This window comes from Pogonomyrmex barbatus, unplaced genomic scaffold, assembly GCF_055798465.1.
Source record: "Pogonomyrmex barbatus isolate J1 unplaced genomic scaffold, ASM5579846v1 scaffold2, whole genome shotgun sequence".
In the NCBI taxonomy this organism is placed as follows: Eukaryota; Metazoa; Arthropoda; class Insecta; order Hymenoptera; family Formicidae; genus Pogonomyrmex; species Pogonomyrmex barbatus.
Genome location: NW_028297116.1, coordinates 25,980,126 through 26,000,628, shown reverse-complemented (window position 1 = coordinate 26,000,628; position 20,503 = coordinate 25,980,126). Strand labels below are relative to the sequence as shown.

Below are 20,503 nucleotides of genomic sequence, written 5' to 3'. Positions count from 1 at the left end.
GTATCACACACATATGTGCGCGCGCGCATACATACACCTTTCTGTTCCGTAAAATCTTGATTGCTCGTAGCTAAATTTTGTTGCAGGAGTCTCCAGTTTTACTGAGCTAAACATGAACGCCGTTCAATTTAGAGAGTAAAATAAATATAAAAATAATTAAACATTAAAGAGGAAAAAAGAGTGAAAAGTAGAAAAATATAAGTTGTAAAAAAAGAAACTATCAAAAATAGGCAAAAATAGGTCAAAACAAGTATGCAGTTTATATTGTAAATTAATTATTATAAAATAATTTCACACTTATTTCACACTTATTCATATATTTGTAATTATAATGCAAATGTATAAAATTAATATTACTATTTTCATTGTAAAAAAATGTTTATGATAAGAAAACATACATAGAACTGTTTTTTAAATGTTATTTATTGTAAGCCTAGTGTACAATAATATTTATAATATATAGTATTACTATTATATAATATATAGATCTATTTCTTTTTCAGTGAGATATACAGCTGAAGGAGTATTTTGTAATATAATTTCGGTATTCGTACGTAATAATATATCAACAGTCTAAGTGTCAAAGCGTCTTGCTATGATGCTATAATTACAAATCTATATTTAATTTATTATTAGTGTATAGACAAATTTATCGAATCTGTTATGATTTGATTATCAAGTGAAAGTAGTAACATAATGTTTTATTTGACAAAGAATATGATTAATACATTTCTTTTTTTTTTAAATAACTAGTTTTATATATCTTTTAATATATTGAAAATATATTGAAAATATATTGAAAATTTAATAGTAAGATATTTCACATAGACGAAAATAATAGAACAATAAGATTACGACAATAATATAAAAATGTACCACGCATTTAATATAGCGATTTTTTTCACTTTTTTAAAATAAAATAATATTACTAATGTATTAATATTTATATACATGTATATATATATATATATATATATATATATATGCATGTATATAAATATATATATATATTAATACATATATATTAATACATATATATGTAACATTGCTAAATTACATGCTAATATCTTTAGACATTCCAACTTTGCAAAGTTTAATTTAATATCGCATAAGGTTATTATCAATCACTATGTTAATGCTTGAAAATATAGGAATCAATAATTATCCTTTCTATGATTCGATTATTTTCTATGGTACATTTACAATCTAATTTTCTTCTTTTTAAAGGAACAAATTTTTTTATACATTTATATAACGGGTTCTAAGATGTGGCATATGTATGATATTTAAAAATCTAAACTATAATAAATAATAAATTCAAATATATAGTATCTAATATATAGTATCTAAAATACGATACAAAGTAAAACTAATTAAATCGTGCAAGGAATGTGTTTAAGTGATTTGTTTGCTAAAAAATTATATCGAAACTTTTTCAATAATTTTAATAATTTTTACAATAATGGCGATTCGCATTGTAATAACATTGATCGCAAAAAATAGAGATTAATATAATTAAAGAATTTGACGTAAATAAGTCTGTTCTGTCTCAGAAATTATATCGTCAGAAAAAACGTTTTATAAATGCACAAATAAATACAATAAATCATCACTTACATGAAAAAATATGTGATGTGCATACTCGACATTTTTACATTTTTCTTGATCGAAAGTAGGTTTGAAAGATCTGCGTTCTTCCAATTGTTATTTATAATTCTCCTTTATTATCGTCTCTTCTTGTATTTAATATATAAATAATTTATGTATTTATATATATGTACATAAAGCTAATCTTACATTAACAATTTGTAATAATATATGTACATATACATGTACATACGTCGATAGACGTGCCTATAGTTTCTTATGAATAAATTTCGCTTTTGTTGCATGTTTTTCGTAGCAATTAGCTGAGCGTAATATATAGACTTGTAAGATCTTTCGTTTAAGTATACTCTCATTGAACATACTCTTGCAAATAAAGCCTTTGTTGATTTCGTAATAAAATTGCCTAGAATATAAATCGCTTTTTTTTCTCGACTATCGAAAAGACCGGTCGATATGTCGCTTCCGTTTACAAACAACTTAAAATCACGATTAGATTAATAAAATGCGATGCAATCGAATAAAAATTAGTGAATAAAAATATGTGAAGATAATTTGCACTCTAAATATTATACATCTCGAGAAAAGTTGCGTAATACGTAATCATCACTAGAAGGACATAAAATTATTATTAATTATTACTTCATACTGAAAAAATAATTCAACGTTAAAATGACCATACGCGATAGTCAAAAGTAATTTGAGCAAAAATAACGATGTAAACCCATAACTTGGAAAATTTGTTAATGTTTCTATCATGTTTTGTTTCAATAATGATTCAAACGAATTAACCGTCAAAGCGAGTATGTCGACCAGTTATTTCTGCTGAGGATGAAGACGTCATTGTCAAGGTCAGTCATCTTCGTTTCTTTTTTCATTACTTCCATCTAGTGTCATCATCGTGTCGCATTTAGACGACGCTGTGTATACCGGTCTCCAATTTGCCGACAAACGCGGCTCCGGGAGTTTGTGGCGCGTTACCACCTGGTGCAGTGCCCGTCGCTCCTGAGCCACCCGTTGAAGGTGCACCGGGTGCTGGGGCCCCTTGCATATTAGGACCCGGCTGGTAGCCTGGCTGATAACCGTACGCTGGTGGCGGCGGATTTGATTCCGGCATGAACTTCACTGAAATGTTTGAATAAGAATCCTATTAGTTTCTGATATGTTTCCCGATACGTCAGAGCATCGTTCTACCACAATGTGGATTAACTGTAATCTCAGTTTAACTTACTTTTTATGCTCTGTTTTTAGTTCTAAGAATTAAAAAAATAAAAAGTAAATTAAATCGAGACTAAAATTAATCTGCATTAGTGGAAATAGACATTAAACTGACATACAATGCAAAACAATAATAAAGGTCGGTAAGAAATTCTCTGATACGCTGATATATTGCTTTTAATTAACGTAGTCTTTGCCCTACATGAAAGTTATGATACCAGTTCTCCATTGATGCACAGTTCCTTTGAAACTGTACTCTGCGTATTAATTCGAAAGAAGTAAGAAGGAATATGTTAATCCGAATCCAGGCCACGAAGGAAACGAACGAACACAAATAAACGCGAATAAATGTTTCAATGAGATGCATACATGATATGGGATTGTTCGTCTTCACTGAAACAAGGTGTTCACTTGTACTTATTCATGCTTGTTCGCTTGGATCCTATTTTAATTTGTTGTTTATTAATATTAAAGAATAAAATTAATATATTGATTGATTTTTTACTACTATCGTGTGCACAAAATATATTAAATATCAATAAGATATTATACATAATAGAGATGAATATAAATTTTGTTAATAATAAAAAAAGAATTCTTATTATCATATCTTTAAAAATGTGATTTTACATATATTTTCATTAAAAGATGTTTGATTAAACAATATAATAATTTCAACAAAAAAAATTGTAAAATGGATAAAATACAATTCTTAATCAAAGCTGAGAAATTGGTGAAAAAGTAATTTTGATTTCTTTGTCAACAATTCTCTATTCTCTAAATCATAGGATCTATCTTTTTATCTACGACATAAAAATAATATATCGTGTTTGATATCTTTTATTCCCACATTTTTATAACGATTAACACACAGAAACACATAATTTGGATAAATGAAAAATATATAGATTGTATGACTAGAACGCTGAAATATTCTTATTTGTTTTTACTTATTTTTTTAACAGTGTTGTATTATATTGTATTATATTACAGAATATTCTCTCTCTTTCTCTCACTCTCTCTCTCTCATTCATTCTTTCTTTCTTTCTCTCTTTTTCTTTCTTTCAAAATGAAAGTTTTTTTAGTTTGTTAATAGTGTATAGATATTGTCGCGTTTTACTTTAAATCTTGACACTCCTCATATCATTTACATATGAACTATACGTTAAAATTGTTGTAGGAATGAACAGCGAATTAAATAATTACAAAAACGGTAGTAATTAACCACGCACATATTATTACGTGTCTTCTACTGATAACACGATCACAGAAAACGTAAATTTATTGTATTGTATTGTATTTATTATAATTCATATTACTAACACAGCGGTATTCAAACGTGATGTGATAATTCTCTGAAATAATAACGTGTAAAATAATAATGAAATTGAATAATGGAATATATAATGATGAAAACATATTTTCTCTCTCAACACACACAAATACATATAAAACGAAAATTGTATGAGGAAACGCAGATAATAGAAAACCAAAAGTTGTAATTTAAAGATAAAAAGATGTATTTACAAATCTTTTTAACATTTTGCAAGTCTATCGGTGTCTTTTTAAATAAATAAAAGACTTTTTAAAGGCGGGAAACTTAATTATGAAAAAAATACAATTTACTAATAAATCAATAGTTGATAAAATAATCACATAATTTAAAAAATCTTTTTTAAATTAGAAATTTTATATATATATATATATATATATATATATATATATATATATATATTATTACAATATATAGATATTATTTATACATTAAATATTATATATTATTTAATGTGCCATTTCTAATGTACTATAAAATTATGCAATTATCATAAGACTAAAGAAAGTACAAATTGAAATCAAGTAAGAAAGGATATAAAAGTTTTATAAAAAAAATAGATAAATGTCAAGTAATATGCACACCGGCATATAATAGCAAGTTTATTGTTCTTACCTCCTGCATGGATTTAATGAATATTAGGCTTTATAATGATCCTCTTGCTGCAAGGCGTGTTGCGATACATATTCAATCGCTAATAGATAAAAATGATTATCACGTGACTTTTTTCCAATCGAGACCGAATAAAACTTCTCGGGAAAGAAGGGTTTTTTACATGCAGCATTAATGATACAAAATAAAAGAAAAAGAACTGAAACGCGCGGCATTTATTATTTATCGAGTAATAAAATACGCAGAGATATCAATACTTGCACGGAGAAATATATAAAATCTCTACGATTGAAGCGAAAGCACGATTTGATCCAAAAACTAAAAAAAAAAAATTATAATCAATCCCTTTCTCCGTTACTTCTTCATAACTTCAATTCAATACGCAGTGTATTTTTTATTCGATACTGTACAATTGTTTAAAGCGCAGCATCATATTCGTCATTAATAATTAAGGATACGTTGACACGGTTAAGATATGATGTATAGCTATGTGTTTATAAGTTTGTAAACATAGAGTGATCGTCTTTAAATATTATTAACTCGGGTTGTATGTGCGGCCACTTCGCGCGACAACTTTGAAGAATTTCTCATTCATCGATCGGCCCTTCGCTTTTCAATCCTTGCGATTTTCGCGGATTTAGGAAAGCGTATCGCGTTAACAATTCGTGTGGTCCCCAATCATCCCCATCATCCATATTATTTTTAACAATGTCACGAGACATTATGCTAAGGAGCAAACAATTTAAGGATAAGAAAAGAAAAAGAATACATGATTTTTTTTCCTTTCAATTACGATTGTGATACGCATGGCTAATCAGACCATTCAGATTGCAAGAAATTAATATGATACATCGATACTTTTTTCGCTTTTTATTTTGATAAATCTCGCTTATTAAAACTTTTCTTAAAATAAACGCCAGCACGAACCAAAGCAGAATCAATCCAGCATTCTGCCAATCGACACGATGAAAAGCTCTTCTCTCTTTTCCGGTGAACTTGATCGCATCCGGAAGTCGCGGCGGAATGGCGTCTGCAGACATATCCGCAAATATCGCGCGTCGGGACGGGATCGGAGGGAGGAACAATTGCGGAGGATCGCGGTCGGAAAAACGATCATTTCGTCTCTTAAGATTATTGCTGAATCAGCAGCAGCAGCAGCAGTAGCAACGAAATCAGGAAAAATTGAACGGAAAAAGGAAGGGGATTGGGAAGGATCGTCAAAAATCGACGATGATCTCGTCGGACTCGTCGACAAATAATCGGCGTGTCAGGCGCGATCTGTCCTCGTCGCTAATGTCTTATCTCGCGGATGGATGATAAGAGGATCAAGGATGAAGCATCCTGAGTTCACATCCTCAAATCGAAATAACAGTTCCTCTTTCTTTGATGCGATCGCATCCGCGAAGCGAAAAAGTCAACTCCCTCTCTCCATCGTCATTTATTATAATCATTATTAATGTTAGCGTTATTATCATCATCGTAATTATCATTATTATTAACATGTATACATAACATTTTATAAGTAATTCATCTTAAGCCTTATCATTAAAACGTTACTAGCTGCTGCGCCTCTTTACAACAAGGCGTTTCTTTCCCATTCCCTTCATTTCTTCTTTCATCCCTCTTTCTCTTCCTTCTTTTCCCCTTTTCTCTCCTTTTTATTATTTTTTAGATTCTCTGTATACAGGCTGCTCGAAAACATCACCGTCTTCGACGAAGGCAGGCGCAATCCGCTGCTGCAATCCGTTTTCTTCTTCTTCTCTTTTCTCGTCCTTCTATCCATCGGTTTGCTTTTCCTCTACAATTCGCGAAAAGCGAAAAGCAAGATGCAAGACAAGGGAACAAAGGACGTGTGTGACTCTCCTCGTATAATCGGAGCGAGTTGAATCCGATAAATGGCGCGTGAGAGACAAATGATATATTATTTACAGTTTGCATGATTTACATTTACATCTATAAAGTAAATGTCGATGATATACATTGCGAACGTGCACCACAGCAACTGCCTTCGTCGGAGAGATTTTACATATTAGTTTTCATGTACACCCTGTCTCTCTCTTTATCTTTCTTTCTTTCTATACACACACACACACACACACACACACACACACACACACATATATATATATTTCATTATACATGTATATATATATATATATTTCCTATATATTTAAGTATTATATATCGCTGCTACAATGAATCTTCCCTCTCTTTTTCGCGAATCTTCCCACTCCCTTTTTCGCCCCTTTGTATACAATAGCCATCTATTTCTCTATTTCTCATTTCTTCTAACTTCTCTCGGACAATCTTGATTAACGAAGATGGACGAAGGAAAGCGCGGTATTGGTATCACTCGCTTGATCAATTGGCCACGCTTAGTCGTGAAACTTTAATGATATTAATTTCAATGTTTCAATGTCGCTTGTCTGGCAAAATCTTTTTAGCTTTAGCAGCCACGTAGAAATTTATTTTGCGAAAATTCAGGAAGGAAACTAACGTTCCTTGCGAAACGATTCTGGTAACAACAAAATTACGAGACGATAACTAATAATCTATATATAATAAAACGAGACAAAGCAAAAATTAGTGGAATCTCGCGCGATTGTAAACTATCGTGCGCGATCTTCGTCCATGCTGCAAGATATGGAGATCGAATCGATTCAGCCGATCTATCGACTTCCTCCGCTCGATCTAAAAAGAAAGGAAAAAAATGCTACAAAGGGTAATAAGGAAAGTTCCGTAGTCGTCGCGACGACTCTCTTCATTATTCCCGCTCGGATCAATGTTCTCCGCTTCCGATCATTCGTTCTTCGCTTCTTCGATGAATCTCAAGGCCGACGATCGATCGATCGATTCCCGCACGCGATCGATCCGACGTTACGTCGCGGAGAACTCCGACAGAACTCATCAACGGCTCATCACAATTTCTATCTCGCGAGATCACCCTTTCTGTATCCTTCCTCTGAAAAATAACTCCACATCTTCATGAACCATTCTCTTCAGCTGCCATTTCTTCTTTCTCTTCTTCTCCCTTTTCTTCCGCCTCTCCTTTTACCTTCTTTTTTATTGTTGTTGTAGTTGCTGTTGCGTTATTTTACTTTAGCTCTTACTCTTGCACTCAATTTTGCGTATTGCTGCCGCCGGTGACGCTCGCTGAAAATAATAACAACATTTGTTCTCTTCCACTGAATGGACGACGATAATTCGCCCCGTGTTGCTCTTAGTTATTGTCTCTTCAAATTTTAATCTGTTTCTTTCCGCACTCCCCTTTTTACTATTTTTTTTCTCTTTGTCTCTACTATGTCCTCCTTTGCATGCGAGGACACGCGGCGGATCGCACTCGTCGTGGACAAATGTTTAAATTTAGCAATTCCAGAATCACAAGAAATGTAAACTCATATCTAATATTTTAAAAATATTTTCAATGAAAGATACTATTTTATTTACGCTCTTATATATCCATGACGAAGCGTCTCGTTAACTAAGTTCATTGACGTGCGCGCCTTCGCAGTTTGAAGCTACATGACAATTTGTTAGTCAGGAGGATAAGGAAGAGTTGCATGCAAGTAGATACGTAGGAAGCATAAATGCATATAGAGGCCACTTCATATACACAATACATAAACCTTCTTCTGCGAAAATGCATTAGCGTTGAGATAAATTTCCACTTTTTTGCCAGAAGTTCCATTTGTGATCCGTCTCTCTCTCTCTCTCTCTCTCTCTCTCTCTCTCTCTCTCTCTCTCTCTCTCTTTTTTTGCGACTCTTGGAAAAATTCACCGCAGCTCGTAGGAAGTTCTGGCTGAATTTCTGCTCAAAATTGTTTGCGTTACAAGCATTTTTTAGCGCATTCCATTAACGCATAACATATAAGCCATGCAACGCTACGCCGGCTTTCAATCAAGGAAGAAATAATTGAATCGAACATGCTCCGCAATAAGAGGTCGATGCGCGAAGATCGTCCCAGAAACGTTTGCTTGATTTGTCTTTATAATATTGGAATGCACGTTATTAAAGTATGCATATCCTGAGAATATATGGTGTATGAGTTTCGCGCTGTACTAAGAATGTTATTTAAGAGAAAAGAAAAGGATGAGTGACGAGAGAGAGAAAGAGAGAAAGAGAGAAAAACATGCAAAATGTAATATGCATGAATGTATCTTTAACGATAAATGCAAATAAAATAAATAAATTGATCGTTAAATATTAATAATCTTGTATCTAAAAGGAAAATTAAAAATTAAATAAATTATTAAATTTATAAACAATCAAATTATAATTATATATAATATATACAATCTTCAGATACAAGATAATTATAGAAAATAAAAAAGATGTTTTTCAAAATTTAATGCATATTGTGCATTTATGCGGAATTGTTCAATATGTAAAAATAAATAAATAAATAAGAAGTATATTGATACCAGCCGAGTACATGTTAAGAAACAACATCAAGTAACACAACCGTATCCCCGGCAAGCAAGATCTTGATTGCTAAATCTTTTTGTATGAAATAAATTCAAATCATAACACCAGCTACGTGCCACTTAAATTAGTAGACTTTCATAACGTAGTGATTCTATAATAATTCGATAATCAATATTTTGATATCGATTAAATCCCTATCATCTCCCCTACTAAAATTATATATTGCGAAAAATATTACCTCAATTAGAGATCGAACCTGGATCGCCTGCTCTTCGGGCAGGCATCTTATCCATTAGATCACTGAAGCTATGGCAATATTTATCGCAATATTTAGATAAATAATGTGTCAAACGACTTTTTCCGGCGCATGAGAATAAGAAATATATTGATACTAGCCGAATACATATTAAGAAACAACATCAAGTAACACAGCCGTATCCCCGGAAAGCAAGATCTTGCTAAATCTTTTTGTATGAAATAAATTCAAATAATCATATCACCAAATAAATAAATAAATAAATAAAAGAAACAAATATAAGAAAAAGTGCTTGAAGAAGATTTAAATTGCATTTTGGCATAAGAAGAGAGAAAAAGATAGAAAAGTCATATCGAGTGCAACAATAAAATTATAGCTTACCGTACCGAAGAGTAGAATAGGATTAAACAGAAACTTTTGTTGTAGTTGTAGTTGTTTAATAATTCTTATTGTTGTCGATATTGTGCTTGTTGTTGATGTTGTCATTTGTCGTTGTGGTGTTTTCATTTCTTGTGTTTTCATTTCTTGGTGGTATTTTGTATCGTTTCTTTATTTCTGCCGCAGTTTGCGTACACAATTTTTGAAGTTGTACGTTCAGTCTGTTTCACACTGTTTCTTTTTTTGGTTTTTTTTTCTTTGTTATTGACCACCAGAAAATTGAAAATCATTGCCTGGGACCAACTTCAGAAAGAGGATACTACCGAAAGTACAGACAGACACATAACAACGATTACAGTCGTAAAACACACACACACACACACACACACACACACACACACACACACACACACACACACACACACACACACACACACACACACACACACACACACACAAAGAGAGAGGTATGACTGTGTCACGTAAAACATTCCTTTTTAAAAATTCATCGACATTCGTGAATGAAACCAACAGTTTTTCCTTTTCAAAAAATTAATTCGCGTAATACATCTCTACTTTACAAGGTCTACTTTAAACGGTTTAAAATTCGTATCAGAATTCATGATATGCATTTTACTTGTGATTTTATGTGTCATGTAATATGAAAAAACAATTGAAGAATCAAAATACGCACATATATAAAATATGCTTGAACATACGCTTAAAATATACTTAAATATTTTGCTGCAGAAAAAGAATAAATAAAAACGCATAGAATTTTTATCCTAATCTGGAAAATCTGATGCGAATTGTAAATCATTTAAAATGGATTTTAGTCAACATCGAAATTGTGATAGATATCCGACGTTGAAATGATTAAAATCATCATAGCGATTTTCTCATGCGTCACTTTTTTTCCGTCTTGTGGACTTTAAAGAGACGGTCGGGACGTCAGACAAAGTGCTGAGAAAATCCCTAGCAGAAATATATGTATACGACGATAAGTAAAACTCGACGGTGATTTGAACCTTGTGTTGTGATAAGAGAAGAGAACAGGGGAGTATGTCGTCGAAAATTTATGAAGGCTCGCGGTATATTGACAGTATTTCTTAACTGGAGCACTTCCCAATTAAATCGGTGGTTCATAAATATGCAACGACACTGGGGCGGTGATGAAGAGTTCTTATGTAGGGAAAATACACGTAACAACAGATACAGCAATACCTACCTATCAGGCAGACATAATATAACACTGACTAGGAGCGCCAGTTTTATAAATATGCAGACATACTTGGATTTTTCTCGCGAGAATGTCTGTGTGTATTACCGATATTAGTCATAATAATAATAATAATAAAATACTATAGCACGATAATTCTTATAACAATGTTCGTTATGTCGTAGTTTGGACGCTTACGGTCCACAATATTTAGTGTATCGAAATCGCTATTATTCTTCGAATAAAGCATTCACGCTTTCTTCTTTATAAAACTTATAAATTCTTTATAAAACTGGCGGCATGATTGATACATGACATATTCAAATTAAGAACAGAAGCTTCGAAATATCTGAGTGAGGGGAGTTTTTACGTATCGGATAGTAAATAATGAGAACGTAAAATTGGAAAGACGGATTTAGGTATACATTTTCTACGACAAGTAAAAAAGAAGTACGAGAAACGGGGTGAGAAACAACAGCGATACGCAATGTCGCAATTGTTTAGCTTTCTCTACCTTCAGACTCACTCACACACAAATCTCTTCCACCAATCAGCGCGCCTACATGAAGTTCGCTAGACGGGAAAAGAGAAATACATACATTTCACACGTGTTAGATGATGAATGAACAAAGGGAAGACAGAGTGACGCCACTTTTTCAGACGGATCACGCTGCATAGCGATGTCTTTCTCGCACATTTCATGTCGTGCGCGATAAAGACATGTTATTGCAAATAAAAATGATATATACTCTCGTTTCGTTTCATAAAATGCACAAGAATGATGTTGTTAGAAAGTAGAGTTTTTTTCATAAAGCTCAAAGTGAGAAATATTCTGAAAATACAGAGAAAAGAAATGCTCGCGAGTAATGATATTTTCGGAAAAAATTTCGTGAAAGATCGAGGCCAAGTAATCGATGTAATTTTCAGGCCAAGCACGATAGATAGTTTATCTCGGCACATTTCTTCGACAAGTCTCGAGAGATCTCTCGGAGGGATTCTCTCAAAAGCTATGCAAACCCGTGGATAACATTTCGCTCGTCACATCGCGTCGTTTTTTGCATCGTGCAAACACAATCGCTTGTACGTAGACGTTTCCTTAGCACAAAGGGTATAGATCGGCAGAAAGACATTAGCTGGGAACGACTGATTCAGACGTAACATTGTCAAAGCTGTTAAATTAAGTTCACCAAATCGCGATAGAAATTCATATTCATCTCGCGTTGAAATATGCGATCTCAAAAGTGAATATAAATTTCCACAATTTATTTAGTATTAAATAGTCAGCATTTTTATAAACCATCGATATAAATACACGTTAAAAAAAAAAGTAACGTTGAATTAGTCGCTCGAAATCGGGACGAGATGTACAACGACGAGATGGCACAGAACATTTAAACAATTACAGTTGTGACAGCTGTTAAATGTCAGTGCGTCAGTGAAACACTTACCGACAATGATGGCCAGTACGATAAGTGCAATGACACCCATGATGATCATCATCTATCAAGAGAAAAACACACGGAACAATTTTTAATATTAAGATTTCGAGAGTACTTTTAGTTTGTAAAATCTAATGCTCACCTTTAGATTCTGTAGCCAGAACTTTCTCTTTAATTTTCCTGCTTGCTGTTCAAATTGTGACGCTCCCTGTTGGAGTGCATCTGCAAAAGCCAATTACGTCTAGTAATCCGATTAATTTCAAAAAACATCTTAAAGTACAATTTTGTTTAATTTTTATTATAAAAAGGATTTTTTTAGTAGAAATTGTCCTCTTGCTCTATTAACAGTCGGAAAAGACAATATAACTTTATTCGAGAGAAAAAAACGAATAAGAAAAATATTTAGTGAGAATAGGAATAACGCGATATATCACTGGAAAAATATATGTTTGCGCAAATAATAAATGTAACGTGCAGATTGCGTGAAAAAAGATCGACGTTCACCAGCCACATAACGTGGCATCGATTCGAGTGTGTCACAGTAATCGATATCAACGTGTAGTCAGACGCGCAGGGTCGAACTACTTTATTGCTACGGTGCCATGAATGGAAGGTGTAGTCTTCCCACGATATCATATTTTCTGTCTAGCCCTTCTACTCAGTAAAACGACAGACCAGTTCGTGAATAGCAATAATAATATTGCGTCGTGGTGGATGCGACATAAAATGCAATATAATTGGTAACATAACTCCCACTCGGGTTATAGTTATATCTTCTTAAAAGTTTGCGCGATATTCTCTTATACGACATACATTTTCACTCTTCTGAACTCGGCATTAATTAATCTCTCGACGTGCAACAAATGATATTCATTATGAATAAGTAAGTGTCTGACGTAGAAATAGTGAACAATGGACTGATGTATATAATAATTAATGAATATATCGATGTAATCATGCGCAAATACAATATACATAATAGAATACACACACGCACACACACGCACACACGCGCGCGCGCGCGCGCGCCCGTGTATATATATATATATATATATATATATATAAAATTACAAAATAAACTATATATAATTTAATAGAATAGAATCTAATTTAAAGGATTAATTATCGATTAAATTTTTAAATTTGGCCACGTCACTCAAGGTTTTGTCAAAAAGTTTTTTCAGTTGTATGAGACATATCGATCTCACCTGCTCGATCATCGAGCTCGGAGAGCTTCTGATCGCGCTCCAGGACTTTCTCGACGTTCGTCTTCATGATGTCGACGACCTCATCGACTTGCGCTTGCGTCGCCTGCAACCGCTTCTGCGAGGCGATCTGCTGGGGCGTCCTGGGACCACCGACGATGCCATCGGTGCCGGCGCCTGCACCTGCAGCTGCATCCGGTGCTAAACCGCCCTCCGTAGCCCTGGGAAAGAAGACGCGATTTCGAGAGGATGACAATTAACATATCGCAGTCGAATGTATCGTCATAATACACAACTGGGCGCTTCCATACAACACGATTTTTTACAAATATACTGATTCTCATAGAAATATTGTTGTTTTAATAAAATTTAAGGATGTATTACATTTATTTTATAATTTTAATATGTACATTGAAAAAGTTAGAAAAAATTTATAAATTATTTTAAATCGCATTTAAAATAATACAAAAATGTTTAATGGCAGTTTAGAACTTGGATTAAAAATTATTTAAATAGATAAGTAAAGATGTATTTTGGAAATATAATTAAAAAATAATAATAAAAATATAATAAGAATTTTTTATATAAATTCTTTAAACATTCAAGATTATTTATGTAAAACTTGATTACAATGCAGAGATTAGTTATTCTATAAATTTAATTTTATTTGTATTCTATATATATATATATATATATATCTATCATTTGTTTTCTTTGTACTTTTAATAAAAATTTAATTATTTTTACAGAATAATATCTCTGCATTACAATAAAATTTTATATAAATCATTTTGAATACGTAAAATATTTATATAAAAAATTGCGATTTTTGTCATTATTTCTTAATTACATTTTTATTAAAAGCATATTTGTACTTCATATTTAAATAATTTTTTATCTAAGTTCTAAACCATTGCAAAATTTTTTGTACTTTTAAATACAAATGTAGAATAATTTGTAATTTTTCATAATTTTCCTATCGTAAGTAGAAATAGGTGTAATATATTCTTAATGAGAAACAATCGAAAATAATGAAGAATGTAACAAAACAATTATGGTATACATTTTCGTAGGTATGAATGTAAGATAAATAAATAATAGCGCCGATGGATACACACGCGTGAATATGAAAATGCTCTTCCAGCTGCCGATATAATTTCGCTATCGAAAACCAACTATTTATCAAATATGTATTTATTATCGATACGTTTGCATTTGGCAGTTTGTGCATGGTTTATTTGTGCGTTCCGGTATGCGCGCGCATTTCTTTTTGGCTCTAAAAAGTAAAATAAACACGCAGGTGGGTGTCGCTTATTCCAGGACGCGCAAGCCGGGAAATTATAGCGTCGTCGCCCCATGGTAGTGGATGCTGCGTGAGGTTTTTCCCATATCGAGCCGCTGATGGAAACCGCTGCGAAAGGGCAAAGTTCGTGACACGATTTCGCCATTCGCGCCGTTTAATGGTAAAAACTTGATGCGTATTACCTCGACGCGTTTCCCTCCCACGCGTTTCTAAGGAGGATACGACGACACGACACGATAGGACATGATGATGAAGAGAACACACATCGCAATTAGAAAGGCGGTGAGTTGTTGAAGACAAGCGGATATGAAAAGAGGAAAGGTCGTTGGTAATGTTGCCTACTCGTGTGGCCCCAGGAGACTGTGCTCCAAAGAGCACGCACGTGCACGTACACGAAAATATAATATATGCGAAATATAACAATCGTGATCGTCTCTTATGGGACCCTATTATTTATCCTTGTTTTGCCGTTGGTAAACAATAAAAACGATAAGTGATGTAACTAGACTTGTGTCTGTTGGTGGAAAACATCCTTTGCAAGATCTTCACGAAGAAACTTGGATGAATCCATGCATTTATTTTTTTTATGAAAAAAGGATTATTCCTGAAACATTTAGGATACTTTTGATCATTTGTACTCGAAGATACTTAGACTTAGGTTGAGAAAATATACATGCTTTTTCTTGTGTATCATGTTTCTTTCAAACATAATCCTATATTTTGCCGCATATTCTTTATCGTGAAAAACTGTTTCAAATAGGATTAGACGCACAGATGGTTTTTCATCTATTATATATGAAAACACTCTGCGTAGGATTTGACATAAATATTATGGATATGCACGTCGTGGATTTCTTTCCTATGGGGTTTTCGACAAGCCATCTGACCTTTCGCAAAGAGACAGAGCGAGACCTTTTTGCGGTATCGCTGCGAGCAATGTCAATTTAATTACTCAACAACTTATGTACTGGGATAATTAGATTTTCCCGTTTCTTTCTCGACATAGCATTCTGTTCTTCATCATAAAATCTCCCCGTTCGTTAAATATATTCTCCGTATCATTAAGGAAGAAATTGTCAAGAAGAAAGCTACAATTACATCGGCCATACGATTAATGAAGGACAACAATTGTCATCAGTGTAATTTTTCAATGTAATTAGTCAACTAAAATTAGAAAAAAAGATTACATAATCGCATTGACGAAATACAATTGACCGATCGATCTATCTGTGGAGAATTAATCCAATTAATCGTTGCTAAAAAAAAAACCAGCTTGGCGTTTATCTATGTAAATGCCAAGTGAATGCCACATCGAATGGGGACGCGTGATGTAAATCACGAAAGTCACAAGTAGTACGTGTGCGTAGGTTAACGATATCGCGGTATCTGCGATTCGGAAAAACGCCGGCTACGCGCGATGGCGGATTAAATAGTGGTTGACGATGGGTTACGGGTTTTATTTTTGGCCTGGCGATCGAACGACCGAGTGGCAACAGCCGATCGATCGACTATTCGAATACCATTGGTGGAAATAGTTAAACATGGAGAGTTGTACGTGCCTTTCCTCCATATCGTTCTCATTGAGATGTCGGAATATTCGACCGCTGTCGTCCGGCATCTGCCACGAAATTTCGACGCAATTCCAGCTAATGCATTTTACAGAATGATCAATAAGAACAGCAGTTATCATGTCGGAGTAATCTACCGACTCAACTAAAATCTAGAAAATTGCGCAATTATAATTGAACAAAACGTTCAAATTGCTTATTAGAAATTTCCACAGTATTATCATCATTCTTAAATGTCCTACGTAACTATTTTAATAGCTTAATAATTGTTTATTGTATTATTTATCGTTCTAACGTATTTATTCATGAAATTGATTATTCATGAAAAGGATTCGTTTCATGAATAAACATTTTCATTTATTTAAATACTTTTTAATACTTTTAATACTTTTTCGATGTCATATAAAATTTCTTATTGCTGGTATTTATTTCATTGCAATGTAAATGTCTGATATTTAGATAAATACTTTCCAACCGCTATAGTTGTAGATCATGCGCGCAAAAGTCAAGAAATATTCATCCTGTGACGATATATAATGGGATTAATATATTGATCGTTGCTTCTCTTTTCGTTCTTATTATTAATGTAACTCGCGTCGAACAATAAATACTTATGGGATTTGTACTACATCGCGTAGAATAATGTTAAAACTTCCTTTTGTGCTCATTTTCTCACACATAGCGATTAATTTACATTAACTAAAAAGTTTATTAAGATCCTTTAGCTTCAACTGGCGTTGTTATTTGTATAAATAATATAAAACGAATAATAAAGTGCAAAACATATCAGATCAATACAACAAATTGGTATATCGAATTATTTGCCTAAAAAAATTGATCGAATTTTCTAATATAAATTATAATATAATTATTATTTAATAAAAATATAATAATTATTTAATATATAATAATTATAATTTATAATAAATTTCAATAATATAATAATATAATAATATAATCAATAATATAATCAATAATATAATAAATTTCATAAACCGTGTTAAAGAAAAGCTTTCGCAAAGGCAATTCTATTAAACTATCGGAGACTGTCAAGGACTAAATTGCAACCGGTATATCGTGGTTCGTCGCCGTCTCGAATATTCCATCATACATCGTCTTTGATCAACCCTTTTGAACAATCCGGTTCATTGTTCGCTACTCGCGGGTCGCAGCGCGTGTAAGTTACGTACAAACGCGAACCTTTCCGTCTAGCAAAGCCGTAGAACATTGCCGTAAATGTACTCATCATTGATTATCTAAATATAGAAACTGCGAGCCGACATGTAATAGCAGTGCATCGCGTTTCGTGCGATTGATCCTGATTATATGTGTAAGTGTGTGTGTGTGTGTGTGTGTGTGTGTGTGTGTGTGTGTGTGTGTGTGTGTGTGTGTGTGTGTGTGTGTGTGTGTGTGTGTGTGTGTGTGTGTGTGTGTGTGTGTGTGAGTGAGTGAGAGAGTGAGAGAGAGAGTGTGAGAGAGAGAGAGAGAGAGAGAGAGAGAGAGAGAGAGAGAGAGAGAGAGAGAGAGAGAGAGAGAGAGAGAGAGAGAGAGTGTGTGGAGTGTACATATAATCGCAATTAGGCCCGCGACAATTACATCGAACGCTGCAGCGAACTTTGCGCAAAACGCGCAAAGTAATCGCGATTGCGCTAATCGCGATTGCTCTAATCGCGATTGTTCGTAAACAAAGAGACGCAGAGTTCGGAGGAGGGGAAGAGGATCGCGCGGATCGATAATATTCAATATCGCTTTTTAATCTTTTTCGCGCTCCGCAACGCGATTGCAAGATAATCATATCCAAAATTATTATATGTTCTTTGGAAAGATCAAGCTCTATGGTGCCAATGTGTAGGTGTCTTAATGATGGACGACGCTTGAATCATCCTGCTTGAATTAGCCCACCATCGGGATTATCCAAAATCGCGAAATGCCCGAGCTAATAATAATGATATTATTTATAAATACGTCATCTCGATTGATCGAATGAATATAATTCGTGTAATCGAGCTGGTGGATGGAAAATGGATACAAAAGATCGTAATGAGGAAAATTAGAGAGTGAGAAATAGAGAATGGACTCTATCAGTCTGCATTAAAAAATGAGATTAATTAACGTAGTTATATATCGCATCGCGATCCGATTACCGCCCATATCTAATTCTCTCCAAACTTGTCGGTAACAAACTAATGAATAATTCGGATTCGTTAGAGTGATACAATAACCGACGTAACGTAGTGAAAGACAGCCAATGTTTCTGAAACGTGAAGGAACTTATAGCTGACGTACTGCTGAGGTATAGAAATTCTTACGCGATGTGCCCATTTCGTCGATATCTTTTCCGTGATCGACTCGTGCTGGTGCTACTTTGCGAATAAAAAATTCGGATCGAATGAGGTCGGTGCATTATCGTGCATGACGTGCATCCAAAGGCTCGAAGGGTCATGGCATTGTGGGCTGCCGATTAATTTTTCCGTGATTTTCCAAGGGGAATACGTCCAAGGGGAACTCCGTTGCACTCTATCGGAAATTTTGTCGTGTGCCGCGGACGGATGGGTCGTGCGAAGAGGATCGATTGGCGGCGACAAGCCTCGGCAATTGCGTCTTAAAACGCATCTTACTAACGCCGTGGCAGCGGAAACTCTCGCCCTCTTTGCCAACCGTAGCGGCTTCCTTACGCGATCCTTACGGTGATTTTTGCGCATTCATATCCGCAAAATTCATCGATCGCCGCACCTTCTCACTGGACTGCTTTCTCACGGCTAAATCGCGGCCGAAGCCAGAATAATGTATGAAATATGAATAATGTATGTAATCGCCAATTTACTCTAATCTGGTTGGTCTAGTTATGTCTCGCAAAATAAAATATAAATATATAAATAAATATATAAAAAAAGCATAATTAAGTCAATGTATTTTTCTTTTTTTTTTTTGAAAAGACATTTTTGAAAAGACACAACTTTAACGCGAGTTCCTTCGATTCGCTTATCGCCAGGAGAAGCCAAGAAATTTACTCTGGATGCAGTTTCACGAAACAATCGCCATTTGTATCATCGTTCGAGTGCGAAATGAAAGTTAAGAATATTTCGTTATCCCGATTTCGAATTTCTCGACGCGCTCGGTATCGGATACTTTTGATGATCGCGAGGTCTCGTTGACAAACGCGTTTCCGTAATACCCGGAAATATATCCGGAAACAACACATCGACATAGTCGCGAATCCGATCGTCCGGTATAATATGCATCCTCCTGCATTATCCTTTATTTAATACGATTTCACAGTTACCTCGTCCTTAGATATCGCTTCGCGACTACTTGTTCGTTAGAACTACCTGAAAGAATTCAATTCCGGGGATCATCCAAGATTTCCGCGACTGACATCACGGGTTGGAACGGTCAAAGTCGCGATGTCTTCGCGACGTCCTCACAACGTCCTCGCAACGTCCTCGCGGAGAACCTTCGAATTTTCATCGAGGCCTCTCGTTCGCGACTTCCTTTAGGAAGTTTCGCAGGCGTTCGGGGTGCGTTATTCTTGCAAGCGGCGTCAACGTTATTATCACGTACTCACATGCTGCTCGTAGTCGATCGCCTCGGGCTCTTTCTATTCCGGCAATCCTCGTCGATTTGTCAATCGGCTCGCTCGGCGGCACCTCCGGTCGATCGTTCGGCGTTCGGCGCGTAACTTTTCGCGAACGACTGCCAGCAAGACTAGATGGCCGCCACGGTATTGATAAAATTTCCACGGCACGCCGCCGTGCGATATCGTCGGATGCGCAAGCGTACGACTTACGCGATGTCTCGATAGTTCATCCTCGAATTTTAATTCTCTTTTCTGCGTTCGCTGTGGCGCGTTCTGCTCGCGCTCGTCTACCACCACCGCCCGAAACGGCCACCGGTCCTACCAAATTCGCGTGGAGATTACCTGAAATCGGCGAACGCACGGA

At 34.6% G+C, this 20,503-nt stretch overlaps 1 protein-coding gene and 2 long non-coding RNA genes across 3 annotated transcripts; 1 reads left to right on the top strand and 2 right to left on the bottom strand.

Moving 5' to 3' along the window:
- Positions 1 to 405: 405 nt before the first annotated feature.
- Positions 406 to 20,493, bottom strand: nSyb (neuronal Synaptobrevin). Its single transcript, XM_011642765.3, has 5 exons — positions 20,128 to 20,493; positions 13,695 to 13,912; positions 12,629 to 12,708; positions 12,496 to 12,547; positions 406 to 2,730 (listed from the first exon to the last, which is right to left on the bottom strand). Coding segments are annotated over exons 1-5 (567 nt in total). The 5' UTR covers positions 20,130 to 20,493; the 3' UTR covers positions 406 to 2,515.
- Positions 3,648 to 11,555, bottom strand: LOC148936860 (uncharacterized). The gene is made up of 2 exons (XR_016139308.1): positions 9,832 to 11,555; positions 3,648 to 7,921 (listed from the first exon to the last, which is right to left on the bottom strand). It is a non-coding gene; the product is annotated as an uncharacterized LOC148936860 (long non-coding RNA).
- LOC148936859 (uncharacterized) lies at positions 12,954 to 14,174 on the top strand. The gene is made up of 2 exons (XR_016139309.1): positions 12,954 to 13,369; positions 13,662 to 14,174. It is a non-coding gene; the product is annotated as an uncharacterized LOC148936859 (long non-coding RNA).
- Positions 20,494 to 20,503: the final 10 nt, after the last annotated feature.